General features: G+C 35.9%; 1 protein-coding gene across 1 annotated transcript; it reads left to right on the top strand.

The window, feature by feature from the left end:
• Positions 1–1,800: 1,800 nt before the first annotated feature.
• Positions 1,801–13,268, top strand: LOC306870658 (protein CutA homolog). Its single transcript, XM_079418054.1, has 6 exons — positions 1,801–2,092; positions 3,577–3,725; positions 8,831–8,890; positions 9,168–9,213; positions 9,385–9,434; positions 11,442–13,268. The coding sequence occupies exons 1-6, from the start codon at positions 1,997–1,999 to the stop codon at positions 11,542–11,544; spliced, it is 504 nt and encodes a 167-aa protein (XP_079274180.1). The 5' UTR covers positions 1,801–1,996; the 3' UTR covers positions 11,545–13,268.
• Positions 13,269–14,234: the final 966 nt, after the last annotated feature.

The following is a 14,234-nucleotide window of genomic DNA, read 5'->3' as shown; positions in this document are numbered from 1 at the left end:
AAAGTATTCAAATTTTATTTTATTTTTTTTTACTATCACACACACCACGCAAACATATGTGTGTGTGTGTGTGTGTGCGTGCATATGTATTTCTTAAAGCAAATTGCACAACAAATATAAAAAAACTATGTGTGTGTGTGTGTGTGTGTGTGTGTGTGCGTATGTATATGTATTTCTTAAAGCAAGTTGCACAACAAATATAAAAAAATGTTTCAATGTTTGTATTGAACACAATTTTCTTTTTAAGGATAACCCTATTGTCCTCAACATCCACCAGATTTTGATTTAAATTTGTTTCTTGTTTAGTTTAATTTAATTTAGTTTATTATATCTAATACAATGGCGTGAAAAGACAATAAGGCAAAACTATTACAACATTCTACCTCTAAGGGTTTTAATGTATGAACATGAGGCTGTAAACCTAGTTAATTTGAAGATGGAGAGAGGCCAAGGCTGAATTTGGGTCAGTGGTTTGAGTGGCATACAAGCATATGTGGACCTCAAAGACCTCTCAGCAGATAAACAGGCGTCAAATATTTTCCATGTTTCTGTCTGACACACAAAGAAACCTAACTGCTGATATGAAGAATTATAAGATAAAGCAGACATCAGTAAGTGAAAGGGAAAGATGAAGCTTTGACACTTTAAAGGTGTCACATTTTTAAATCATTTTATTTTAGTCCATGAAGTCCATTCATTTCAGTTAAAGTTTCTTGAAATAAAACAGTTGCCCTTTATTTGTGCTGTACTGTATATTATTGTTAGCAACAGGCTGTTATGCTTGAATTATATGTCTGGAATATTAATAAGATTTGACTGGCTTAGTATAATAGCCCTAGCCTATATTATTACCTAATTTTAGAGTGAACTGGATTTATATTTTCCACCTTTCTGCTTAATATGCTGAATAAAATACTTTTAACCACTAACAGTTGATCAATACATTGACATTCGATTCGTTTTGTGAATAATTAAGTCTGGTATGAAATAGATAACTAATAAAAAACAAAAGTAGGTAATGTAGCAGTACGACATTACCCCCCATATAGCCTATAGAAAACGCATAACTTAGCGACCAGTGACATCTAGAGGTGGTTGAAAGAAGTTCACCGTCAGATATTTAGTTACATTTTTTTTCCCCCTAATGTAGCCTATCTGTATGACTTCCACCACCCATGATTATGATTTTTATATATAATGTGACCCTGGACCACAAAACCAGTCATAAGTAGCATGGGTACATTTTAAGCAATAGCCAACAATACATTGTATGGGTCAAAATTAGTGATTTTTCTTGTATGCCAAAAATCATTAGGATATTAAGTAAAGCCCATGTTCCATAAAAATATTTTGTAAATTTCCTATCGTAAATATATCAAAATGCATGGCTAAGAACTTGATTTTTTAACACCCTCAGATTGCAGATTTTCAATTTTTAACTCTTTTCAGGTATATGCTTTTATTATTATTATTTATTTGTTTATTTATTTTTTGCTTTTTAAGTGTTGTTTTATATTTCTTGGAAAAGGTTTAAATTACTGAGTGCATTACAGGTTTTAGCCTACATGTGAGACAGTTTCGAGGTTTAGTAAACAAACATGAATTTTTTGAATTCTTTCGAATATTAATTTAATATGAATATGAATGTACTCAATCGTAAAAGCCACCGTGATATTACTTGTATGTCTGTAGTCCATAACAAACTACCAACAGCCAGAAGCAGCACTTAAGTTTATTAGGTTTCCAATCCTCTTATGATGAGACCGGTTGACCGCTCTTGATTGGAAGCCCCGGTATCCGGATATCAGCGTCACTCAATCAGCATAAGCTCAACACGCAGCCGCTTTGGGAAATGGCCAGACTATTCAAACTGTCCGACAGACTTTGATGCGAGTGAGATGAACCTGCTGGACACCTGAGAGATGATCCTCCTATAAAACACGTACAGTAACCTGCACTTCACCGGCCATGTAACTTATAGTGTTGTGATACAATTATGCAAGAGAACAAACCGGATTGCTTGCACCAGCGGTATCCCAAGGACATAATGACTTCGGCTGTTCCGCGATCGAGATTTGTTGTCTTTTGCGTGGTAAATCCAGTTTTATTCCTGTCGATACGTGACATTTATACTGAGAGACTTAAACAGCACGTGCTTAGCAAGTTGAACACTACACTGTTGACATGCTTAAACTTGATTGCGGTTACTGCACAAACTTGTTGAACTGTTTTGGAACACCAAAACAGCCTCGTTTGTTAATAATTTAGCTGACAAACCATTAAAATATCAGGAAGAAAGAAGCTCTTAAAAGAGAAAGCTATGATGTGAACTTGTAGGTTATTATTTAAATGCAATTGCAGCTTAATAGCATGTCTTGTTTCTCAAAGAACTGAACAAGCACACCGCATTCTTGTGGCAAATACAATCTGTTATCAGGTCATCGCAGGATAATCCCTCACTGTTCTTTTCACATCGAGCACAGTAATGCATGTTTAAGTCCCTCTGTGGTTCTGAAAGATGCGGTTGTGCAGTTAATTCTCACTCAAGATCAGCTGCTGAGTGTCTGGCAGTACTTATAGTAAAGGGAAAATTCACTCAAATTCTGTCAGCCTCAAATTGTTCCAAACATGCGTGAGTTTCTTTCTGCTGTTGAACAAATAAGAAGATATTTTTTAAGAATGTTTGTAACCAGACAGTTGGTAGCCATTGACTTCCATAAAATAACATGCTGCAAGTCAATAGGTACCATCAACTGTGATCTGTCTCTTTAATCGCTGTCTGGTGCAAGGATTCTTAAATCTCTGACCGAGTTTATGTAATTTTATCTATATTTTGGTTAAGCATTTATTCTGAAAAAGACATTTACATGATCAACGGCTATTTGCATATTCACATGATAGGAATAAACAAAGACATGAACATTATTTACCTTCCTTTTCTGATGAAAGTACCAAAAATTATGCCAGTTATTAGGCTGCAGATTTAGTAATGATGTACTGTAATTTAATTTGTGCATTATTTATGCACAAAAAAGTCATTTACACACCCTGATGTAATTTAAAACCTGTATCGATGTCATTCTTCTGCAAAACACAAACACAGTTATTTTGATCTTCCAAATATCATTGTGTTCCACAGAAGAAAGTTAGTCATGCAGGTCTGAGGTAGGACTGAAATAGCATAAATAATGGCTGAATTTCCATTTTGGGGGAAACTATCCATATAATTTTGTTAAGAAAGAAAAATAAAGTTTTAGCCTCTTCCACACTTCAAAAAAATGTTTCTTTAATAGTTGGGCATTTCACAAATATCTGTATGTAGCATAAAAATTAATAAAAATTGCAGATAAAAATGAATACATTTCAGTGGATGTTCTGAATAGGGTATATGCGTGACCCAAAAATCTCATTAATACTGTACATGCATGAATGGGAATTAAATTACTATTCAAAAATGACTAAAAAGCAGTATATATTATATTCTAGAAATTCAGATATTTTAGTGCATCATACTTAACTGTATTAATGTTCTCTGTTTTGTCCCCCTATTGTGTGTGTGTGTCTGTTTATGTGTAGATTTTAGTCCTGACTTTTGCCCTCTATCCTGTGCTGAAGACACTGTGTGTTCAGATTCACTCTGCTGTCACAGGAACCTACGTGGCCGGATATCACTCTGTGCTGCTTGTCAACTGTCCCACAGAACAAACTGCTAGAGACATTGGCAGGTATTTTACATGTAGTGATACACAAACTCACACAAGGAAATAAATATAGAGGATTAGAAATAAGTAAAGTTCATTATAGCTAATAAGTGACATACTTTGCCTTCAGCCAACAGGTGAAAATGTTTACTGCCTGCATGTGACAATCAGTGACATACAGTGCAATAAAGGCCTAAGTATACTTCATTTTGTACGCTAGCGTATGCGTACAGTCGAATGCGTAGCCTCTCAAAGAATACTCCATTTGATGTTGTGCAGAAACGCGGGCGGTCGACACGTGCTCTAGAAAGCTTCATCCATGTTCAGTGTTTGCTGTATTTTTCCCTGATGAGTCATGACTGATCAAATATTTTTGAACCCTTTTAAACCAAAGCTGAGCTGTCTCATACCTTCTCGCTCACAAGTGCTTGTCAATGTGATCGACTGTTGTAGTCTCTGCTGTTTTGTTGTTGTTGTTGGTCTCTTTAAGTTCGTTTTCTTTGTTTAGTTTCAGGCCGGGACAGTGTTGCCACCATGTGGAAAAACTGATTACTGCAAAATAACTATAGTGCATATGTGAGACCTGACCGTACAAAGTACGCGTGGTTACAAAAATCAGGTGGTGTGCGTACATTACTTACGTACTGTTCTGATGACGCAATTCACGTCACGTGCACTGTACGCTGTCCCTCGCGTATGCATAAGTGAAGTATATTTTGGGCTTAAAGATATTCTGTTACATGTAAAAAAAAATTATGTCGAACTGAAGTTGATTTACAATGGCAAAAAAAAAAAAATTACAGGACAGAATCTGAGAACACAAACCTATACATTTTTTTCCCATAAAGTAAATTTTATTTTTCATTTCCTGCTTCTGAATGTGGGAAGCATCTAGACCACAACCTGTGGAAAAAAAACCAAAAAAAAAAAACAGATGTGCTTTCTAAGCAAATACTTCACTGTTTATGATTGTTACACACAGTATAGTGGTGACTTAAACTATTTAGCGATCAACTGGAACTTTTTTATCTTAAAGGGGTCCTATTATGCTCTTTTAAAAAGTCTTGATTTTGTTTTGGGGTGTACAAGAACATGCTCTCATGCTTGGTGGTTCGAAAATCGCATTATTTTTCACATAATTTACATTATTACAATATCTTTCTCCCCAGCCTGACACAAACGGCTCGATTAGTTCCGGGTTTGATGAAAGCCCGCCTTCCGAAAAACCAAATGTGTTGTGATTGGTTAGCTGTCCCAGTGCTTTGTGATTGGCGAACAGCTTAGACGACGTTTCAGTATTGCCCCGCCCCTTGCCAAAACAGCAAGTTCGTCAATATTGCCATATCAAAATTAATTATCTGCCAACATTTGATTTCCATCAGAAATACAGTGATATAAAAACATCCGCACTGGGTTTCGACTTTGAAACGTGCTGTGCTCAACCAAGCGTTCTCCCCACCCCCCAACCATTCAAATTTCTGTAGGCAGGATTTACAATTTGTGATGTCACAAATACAGGAAAACAACTTTGTAGTCCAAACGAGCCGTTCGTTGTAGTTCTTGAAAAGGATTTTTTTTTAAATGTAATGTCTCCCTTTGGAGTGGACTTTGAGATTTGTAACTTTGTAGATCATGTTATGCCCAAACATACACACTACACACTGACTAAAATGAAAAAAATTAAAAAGCATAATAGGACCCCTTTAATCATTCTTAATCATAAAAAATGCATAAACAAACGTTTGACAAAGGAGGCATCTCTTTTATTGGATGCCTGGATGTTTAAGACAAATCTTGTGCACAAAATAACCGCTTGCTTGTTCTTTTAAAGGGGTCATAAACTGAGAAATCATAATTCCTCTGATCTTTTGATATACAGTTGTGGTCAGAATTATTGAAACCCTTGGTAAATATGATCAAAGAAGACTGTGAAAATTAACCTGCTTTGTTAATCCTTTTGATCTTTTATTTAAAAAATTCACAAAAAGCTAACCTTTCATCGGATAATAAGAATTTAAAATGGGGGGAAATATCATTATGAAATAAATGTTTTTCTCTGATACACATTGGTCACAATTAACGACACCTTTTTATTCAATACTTTTTGAAACCTCCATTTGTCAGTTTAACAGCTCTAAATCTTCTCCTATAATGCCTGATGAGTTTAGAGAACACCTGACAAGAGATCAGAGACCATTCCTTCATCCAGAATCACTCCAGATCCTTTAGATTCACAGCTCCATGACGGTGCTTCTTCTCTTCAGTTCACCTCACTCATTTTCTACAGGGTTCAGGTCAGAGGACTGGAATGGCCAGCAGAAGCTTGGTTGTGTGCTCAGTGACCCATTTTTGTGTTGTTTTTGAGGTTTGTGTTTGGATTATTGTACGGTTGGAAGATCCAAACATGACCCATTATAAGATTTCTAATAGAATCAGTCACTTATTGATTTTTTATCTGTTGGTATTTGATAGAATCCATGATGCCATGTGTCTGAACAAGATGTCCAGGACCTCCAGCAGAAATATAGGTCCACAACATCACAAATACAGCAATATATTTCATTGTACACATGGGGTACTTTTTATCCCTGTGTTCACCAAACCCATCTTGAGTGTTTGCTGCTAAAAAGCTCATTTTTTAGTTTCATCTGACCATAGAAGCCAGTCCCATTTGAAGTGCCAGTCCTGTCTGATAACTGAATATGCTGGAGATTGTTTTTGGATGAGTGAGGAGAATTTTTCTTGAAATCCTCCCAAACAACATGTGGTGATGTAGGGGCTGTTTGACAATTTTTTTTTAAGGTTTTCTGACCCCGAGACTCAACTATTTTCTGTAATTCTCCAGCTGTGTTCCTCGGAGAGTCTTTAGCTACTCAAACTCTCCTTCTCACCGTGCATTAGGACGATATAGACACACGTCCTCTTCCAGGCAGTTTCATTACATTTTCTGTTGATTGGAAATTCTTAATTATTGCCCTGATGGTGGAAATGGGAAACTAAACAATTAACTTAATGTTTGATTAAAAATTATTAACTTCATTTTTAATGAAGTGCCAGACTTTGTCAGTAGGAAATTGGTCCTTTTGTTCACTTAATTTTACTGCAGATTTGTTTACAAACAAGGCATAATTCGAAGCAGGATTTTCAGGAAGATTGAAACTAAAAGACGATGCTGTGCTGACTGTATTGGAAATGACTAATGTCGCAACACACAAGTTTGAGTACCTTTTCATTATCTGATCACTACTGTTGTGATAATTAGCTCACATGTAAAACTGTCAGAACTCAAAATTTTGTGAAATGTTGTACATCTTGGCATGTTTAGTGACGACAACTGCATATAGTTGCAGAAGCATATTACTGGAATTGAGTAACACATTTCTTACTGTAAATAGCTTTCCCATTTTGACAGCTTCCTTTAAATGGCCAGCAGCAGGAAAAATAAAACTGCACCTATTTTTCCACTGAAGCACAGTGTTTGTTTTTGTGGATACCATGTGGTTTGTGTCAACAGACAAATAATTGCAATATTAAGACCAATATCAGATGCAAAGTTTCTAGGTCCCCGCTGGTTGTTTTTAATTACCAAAATAATACTATATGTAGTTATAAAATATAGTACTCTGCGATATTACTGTTCAGCCTTGTTTCCGTGGGCTCATAAATTATTACAGCAAGCTGTTTATTGCATTGACTGTAATATTTTCTTTAATTGCTATGCTGTCCATAACATTTCACAATAGTTTTTACAGAACTTGCAAAACCTCACCGTGATTCATATAATAGAGCATCTCTTTCTGAGCTTCATATTCCCTCTCAGTTGCATTAGGATTAATTATTAATAACTAATTTTCCCATTATACTCTCGTTAAAGAGCACTTTGCAGTGGTTAAGTCATTAGAGTGCTCGCCAGACTAGTAAGCTTATCAAAGTGCAGCAGTTCTTGAGGTTCAGAACCACACAAGTGTGAGGGTGCATTTTCTGCTTTCTGATCCAGGAGTAATAATCTACACAGTTTATATATATATATATATATATATATAAGCATGAATCGGGAACATGGGCAAACAATGAGATCTTTTGAGAGTGCACTCCTTAGGTCTGGAGTGTAATTATATCTTGACAAGGTCAGAATAATCCTGCATACAGTAGGTCTGTTGATTGAGTGAGAAAATATAAGGGAGGATAATCGGCACGGTGTATATGGTAAGTAGTACAGTATGAGGTAATGGCAGATGCATCAGGAAAGGGAGAGGCAGCAGGTACATTTTCAGTTGACTATAGGCCATGGCAGCACAACTAAGGGATGTAGCCAAAGTGCTGCAAGCTAAACAATGAGCTGGAAAACACAAATCAACCATAGTCCACACAATCTAGTCCACATTCCTGAGCCAACCACCATACCATTTGTAGATACAGTGACTGTATCTTTTTATGGAAAATATAACGAGATTTGGTTCAAGGGTATGGAATATTATTTCTGCCACGGAATAGATAATTGTGACCTTTCTCACAATTCTAACTTTTTTCTCACATTTCTGAGTTTTCTGAGACCTTTTCTCATAATTCTGAGAATTTTGAGATATAAACACAGGATTGCAAGATATAAACAGAATGGCAAGACATAAGCTCAGAATTCAGACTTTTCTCTCAGTATGTGAATTATTCCCACTTTTTTCCCTCAGAATGTACATCTCATTTTTTCACTGGAATAAAAAAAAAAAAAACAAGCTTCCATTCAAAGGTGTGTTATGTTATTATGCATGTCTGATAACATTCTGAGTGAGGTATCAAAATGTGGTAATCACCTTGTCAGTAATGGATGCTTGCTACTGATTTTTAATCAGGGCATGAGGCAAATGTATATTACTGCGTATAGGATCCTGTTCAGCAAAGTTGAGTAGATAGTATTTCATTTTTTAAAATGTATTATTCGGTATATGCTGCATTTCTTATGAATTGAATTGAAATCCACTGTTAAAACTATATTTTGGCCCTAGGGTATTACACTTGCATTCAGATGAGCTGTGTGTGTGTCTATACATTTGAAAGAGCACAGAGTGCCTTTGACTTGTGATGCAGTCATATGCAAATACAGAGAAGCTAAATTCTCTTTCTCTTTCTGTTAGGGGCATCATGGAGAAAAGGCTGGCAGCATGTGTGAATATATTTCCTCGCACTACCACCATGTAAGACCAGCGAGTTTAACCTTTCACCCGTTATGAGCTCTCAATCCAAAACACTGCAGCCTGAAGTGTAACTTTAGCAACAACATAAAGATAACCTTTGCTGGACTGTAGAACTGGAGTGTTGTGTCAGGTCAGCATGTACAGCTGAACAACCTTAACTATATCTTTTAATTTTCTAGGAAATATAAATAAAATTAAAAAAGTAATATAAAATGTTTCAATAAGGATTATGTGAATATGTAATTTTCCTAAAATGTCAATTGTGTATTGATTTCAGGTACTACTGGAAAGGAGAGATACGGGATACGTCAGAAATACTGTTGGTGTGTTGATATTTATTCAAACTTCAGATTTCCTATTCAAATCAAATCTTCTTATTTTTAAAGATGTCTATAATGCTTTAATGAGAAGTTCTAATTGTCTGTATGTCTTATTGTATATAATGTCTTATTGCGGTTATGCTATGTACACTAAATTAATGATTTCCTTAACAGCTTGTGAGGACAAGAACATCTCTGGTGCAGAGACTTGTGACTTATATAAAGTAAGTACATTTCTTATCATAATTGCTTGCTACATATTCACCCAACATGCACAGTTATTATTAACATTCCTACATATACAGTGCCCTCCATAAGTATTGGAACAGTAAAGACAAAACTGCTCTGTTGGCTGTGGAGTCAAGACATTTGCAAATATGATTAAAAGATGAATATATGAGAAAACTACAATGAATGTCACATTTTCTTATTAGCCGTTTCAACACATACATGGTTTACTAAATAAAAAGAACAGCACTTTTAGAGTTCATCCCACTCATTGATGTGAGCATAAGTATTGGGACAGTTGAACATAAGGCAGATATAAAAGATTAAAAGCTATTATTTAGCTGCAGATCCCTTGCGCACAATCACAGCAGTGAGTCTGTGACCCATAGACATCACCAGACTCTTGGTCTCATTCTTTGAAATACTTTTCCCGGCCTTTAATGCAGCCAATTCCCATTGTTGCTTGTTTTGGGGAGTTTCTGCCTTTACTCTCCTCTCCAGCTGGTGAAATTCATGTTCAATCGGATTTAAATCTGGAGACTGACTTGGGCAATCTAAGACTTTCCATACAGATGAGGCTGGTATCATTGCAGTTCCCTTTTATTCTCCACATTTTTGCTTTCCCATCACATGTCTCATCGGTCCATAAACACAGTTCCAAAACTCTTCTGACTCACCTTTGTGCTTTTTTGCAAACTCTAATCTTGCCTTTCTATTTTTGGTGCTGGTCAGAGGTCATCTTGCTGTGTAGCATCTGTAATTCTGTGTCAAAGTCTCCTGAGGACAGTAGATTGTCAGAGCATCACCCCAGCTTTCTGGAAGTTGTTGGTGATTTTACAGACACGTCTTTTAGGGTTCATTTTCACAGCTTTTATGATTTGTCTGTCATCAGCTACTGTTGTTTTCTCAGCCGATCAGGTCGTTGTTGGTTGCTGGTGTCGCTGGTGGTTTCCAAACTCTTGCTTTCTCCATGCCCTTTGTTTTTGCTATAGCTCTAATTGACTTCCTCTTTTCTTTTAGCATCCAAATTGCTTGCTTTTCTCTCAAAGTCAGCTCCCTCATCTTCATCCTGGTTTGTGTGTGTCATCATCGAATGCAAGATTCAGAATACAGAAGTAATGGATATAACTGATACAACACATTCCCTGCTTTTAATATCTGAATAATTAATGCAACAGGACACAGCTGATCACTTAGAAAGACCTGTGAGGCAACTACTTATGCTCACATCAGATAGAGGGATGAAACTATAAAAGTGCTGAACTTCTTAGCTGGTAAAACGTCTATGTGTTGAATCACCCAATAATAAAATGTGACATTCTGTAGTTTTGTCTCATATTCATCTTTTAATTATTTGTAAATGTTTTGACTCCACAGCCAACTGAACAATTTTGTCTTTACTGTTCCAATACTTTTGGAGGGCACTGTATGTGCTTAAATGTTTGAATATTTCAGTTCATTATAGACTATGCATAGTGCATGTAGTGTTATTCACAGCATATACTGATTCATCACTAATCCAGGGTTCAAAATGAAATGGGCTCTTACAAGAAACTAATTTAGTGATGTTGTATAAGACTTTCTTGACTGGTATAATAGTTTCCATGACAGCAAAGCATTCCAGTCTGAAGAAAATTGTGTGGATCTAACAAAATGCTCCCTTTGTGGTACCTGTAACATGGTCAAAATGTATGTACCACTTACCTCACATACTCTGAGGTCTCACCCTGGCTGCATTTATTTGAACAAAAATGCAGTTAAAAGAGGAATATCGTGAACTATTGCTATACAGAGAATAGAAGATTCAAAAACAGCATTTATTTGAACAAAAAAAAAAAAGCTAAATAAAAGTATTATCTTTTTTAAAAATCCTACTGACCCCATACTTTTTAAATTATAGCTTACATTCCAGAATAGTATAGTTGTTTCATTTGCATTTATTTCCTTGTTATTATAATATTCAAAACTGTTATTTTAATTGGGACTTATTTGTGTTCCCTCAGTGCTGTGCATCCATATGACATTCCAGAAATCATCAGTTTTCCTATTGACGATGGAAGTCAGCATTACTTGAAGTGGATGGAAGATGCCGTCACTGATATTTGACACATCACTCTGCAATCCAGTGGAAAAGCTCTCTTGTTGCAAGCTCACTATACAGAAACATTGAGGGATATGGGAACATGAGCACAAATTCTCAGGTTAATGGGAACCCTGGCCCACACAATGAGTGTCTGTTAATATAAAGATCAGTGTATACATTTACCGGATGGATGTGTGAAAAGGGGTTTGTCTGATGTGTTTTTACCAGTACTATTACTTTTATGCGTTTAGCAGATGCTTTTATCCATAGTAACCTACAATAGAAGAACAAAAGCAATTTGTCACAGCACCAACACGGTTTATAGTATGCCAGGGTTATTAGACAGCTAGATTTGGAAGCAAGCAAAGCAGAGGAAAATGCAAAGAAGAAACATTTATTTTAATTTTTAAAGCTAAAAAAAACATGAAAGGCATTTTAAAGGCTTTATCATTTTCAAGATGCCTTTCATACTTAACTGGATGAGACTGTTATTGTGGTCCGTTTCAGTTACCCGAGGCATTGTGCCTATAAACTGTTAACTACATACTGAAGAGCCTCCGTTCGAGCATATATTTATTGACTGTTTTGTCGTACATCATTTTATTATGAAGAGTATAACTTAAAGCTAATATGAATTAATTTAATTGTTAAAATATGCTCATTTATACAACTTATTTCTCATGGTTGGTTAAGTGTTAATGTAGTGTTTGAGCAGAATTTGAGTACTTGTTTTTAGTTTTTTCCCCCCCTCCAAATAATGCATTAATTTCAAAATAAATAAATGGGATCTCTTCGACTTTGACTTCAACAACATCACTTTGTATTATTTAATATAGTACAATATATGACACATTAAGTTCATTGTTTTGCAATATTGCATTAGAATGTAAATTTTAATGTTCCTGACACTGCATAAGAGCAAACAAAACAGAAATCTAAAAGGTCAGATATTACGGTTGTCCATACATTAGCACATGGGTGTGATAAACATCAAACAAGATGCTGTAAATGTTATTCAAAAAATTTAAATATAAACATGCTTTCTGAATAGATCAGATTTAATTGTATGGCCTGTGTATATCTTATGCAACCGGACTCATCTTTTTTTTTTTTTCTACACATCTGTACATAGCAATCATGAGCAAAATCTGAATCTTTCTGTTTGCTCAAATAATTTAACACTCCAATTTTCCCTGTGTGTAGCTGAATAAGAAATGTAGTTTTGTTGAATAGGTTTATATCCACACTCGTCTGGTTTTTGAAATGGTGTTTGCGGAACTGTGAAAACAATAGAAGTGCAGATGTGAGGAAGTGCTTTTGTGTGTTGGAATTTGCTGAAATCCAGTCATGGTGAAGTCTGACCACTCCTCTAGTAACCTACAATGACATACTGATTTTAAAGTATAGACAGCTTCTTTTTTTAATAACGTGTGCAGTATGTTTCATACTACTACTACTACTGCCTGTTACGCCTACTGGCGTGTAGGGCAGCAACAAAGATCATCCACTTCTGCCTGTCTTTGGCCAGCTTTTCAATGGTGCCCCAGGTGTGGTTCAGGGTTTTCAGCTCTGCCTCTACTGTTCGCCGCCATGTGTTCTTTGGTCTTCCCCTCTTTCTTTTCCCCTCAGGAGTCCAGTGCAGGGCTGTCTTGGAGATGGAGGTGCAGTCCCTTCGCATAACATGGCCAATCCATCTCCATCGTCTTCTTGTGATGTTTCATAAATGTCATTAAATACAGCACATATTACTCCTGTTTTAAAAGAACTTCAGGTCTGTAATATCAAGGATAGATATCGACATTGTTTTTAAAGCTCCTTATGTCTGTCTAACATTTTACATTTTAATATTGATTGATTGTCAAACCATTCATCACAGACAACATCCATTACAGTACCTATGCTCAAACATATGCTGTCAGAGAGTATCTCTGTACAAGGTCACTCGTTTTTTATACATACTTGACTTGAAGATCAACATTACCATATTTTAGCACCAGCTAAATGCATAAAATGTGAGGCTCTGTAGCAGGACGGCATGGCACAAATAGCTTAACTTCATTATTTAACAATATGTAAACGCTAAAAATGATTTAATCATTGAGGGTGCTCCATAAACGTCTAAATAAGAAGGTGGTTGTGCAGCAAACAAAAAAGGGGGTTATAATAACACTACTTTAAGTACAAAGCTCTGCCAGTTATAAATATATTTGCAAGCTCTGCTTTGAGATGGAAGACACTGATTTATTACTTCAGCAGTGTAACGCTCCCTGTAAAACTATTCTGCCTTTAAACCTATTTTCTAATTTAACCTTGAAAGCCTTTGATGAAATTTTATTTAATGTGATATTTTTATATTTGTAAAGAAATTTGGGAAAGGTCATAAAATCAATTGAAATATATGAATGTTTCTGCAGGCTCTGTTGGTTAAGTTTTAGAATGTGGAAGCAAGAAGAAGCTTTTACCCAGAAGAATGATGTGCAGATTGTTAAAACAGAAGGGAGAATCTGAAGAGACTAATAATGACTGATGACTCCAAATAACAGTCCAAGTGGCAGGCTGCGTGCATTTAGAGGCCAGTTTCTCAAAGGAAAATCGAACAGGATGTTCCCAACAGTGCTACTCATGAACAGGGTGTGAATGCAAAAGGACCAGACACTGTCCATGTCATCACCATCTGTGTCAACAACACCACTGAGACCTCTAGACAGTAATT

Source organism: Barbus barbus (assembly GCF_936440315.1).
Source record: "Barbus barbus genome assembly, chromosome: 6".
Taxonomy (NCBI): Eukaryota; Metazoa; Chordata; class Actinopteri; order Cypriniformes; family Cyprinidae; genus Barbus; species Barbus barbus.
The sequence above is the reverse complement of the archived record's forward strand: the minus strand, read 5'-3'. Positions and strand labels throughout refer to the sequence as shown.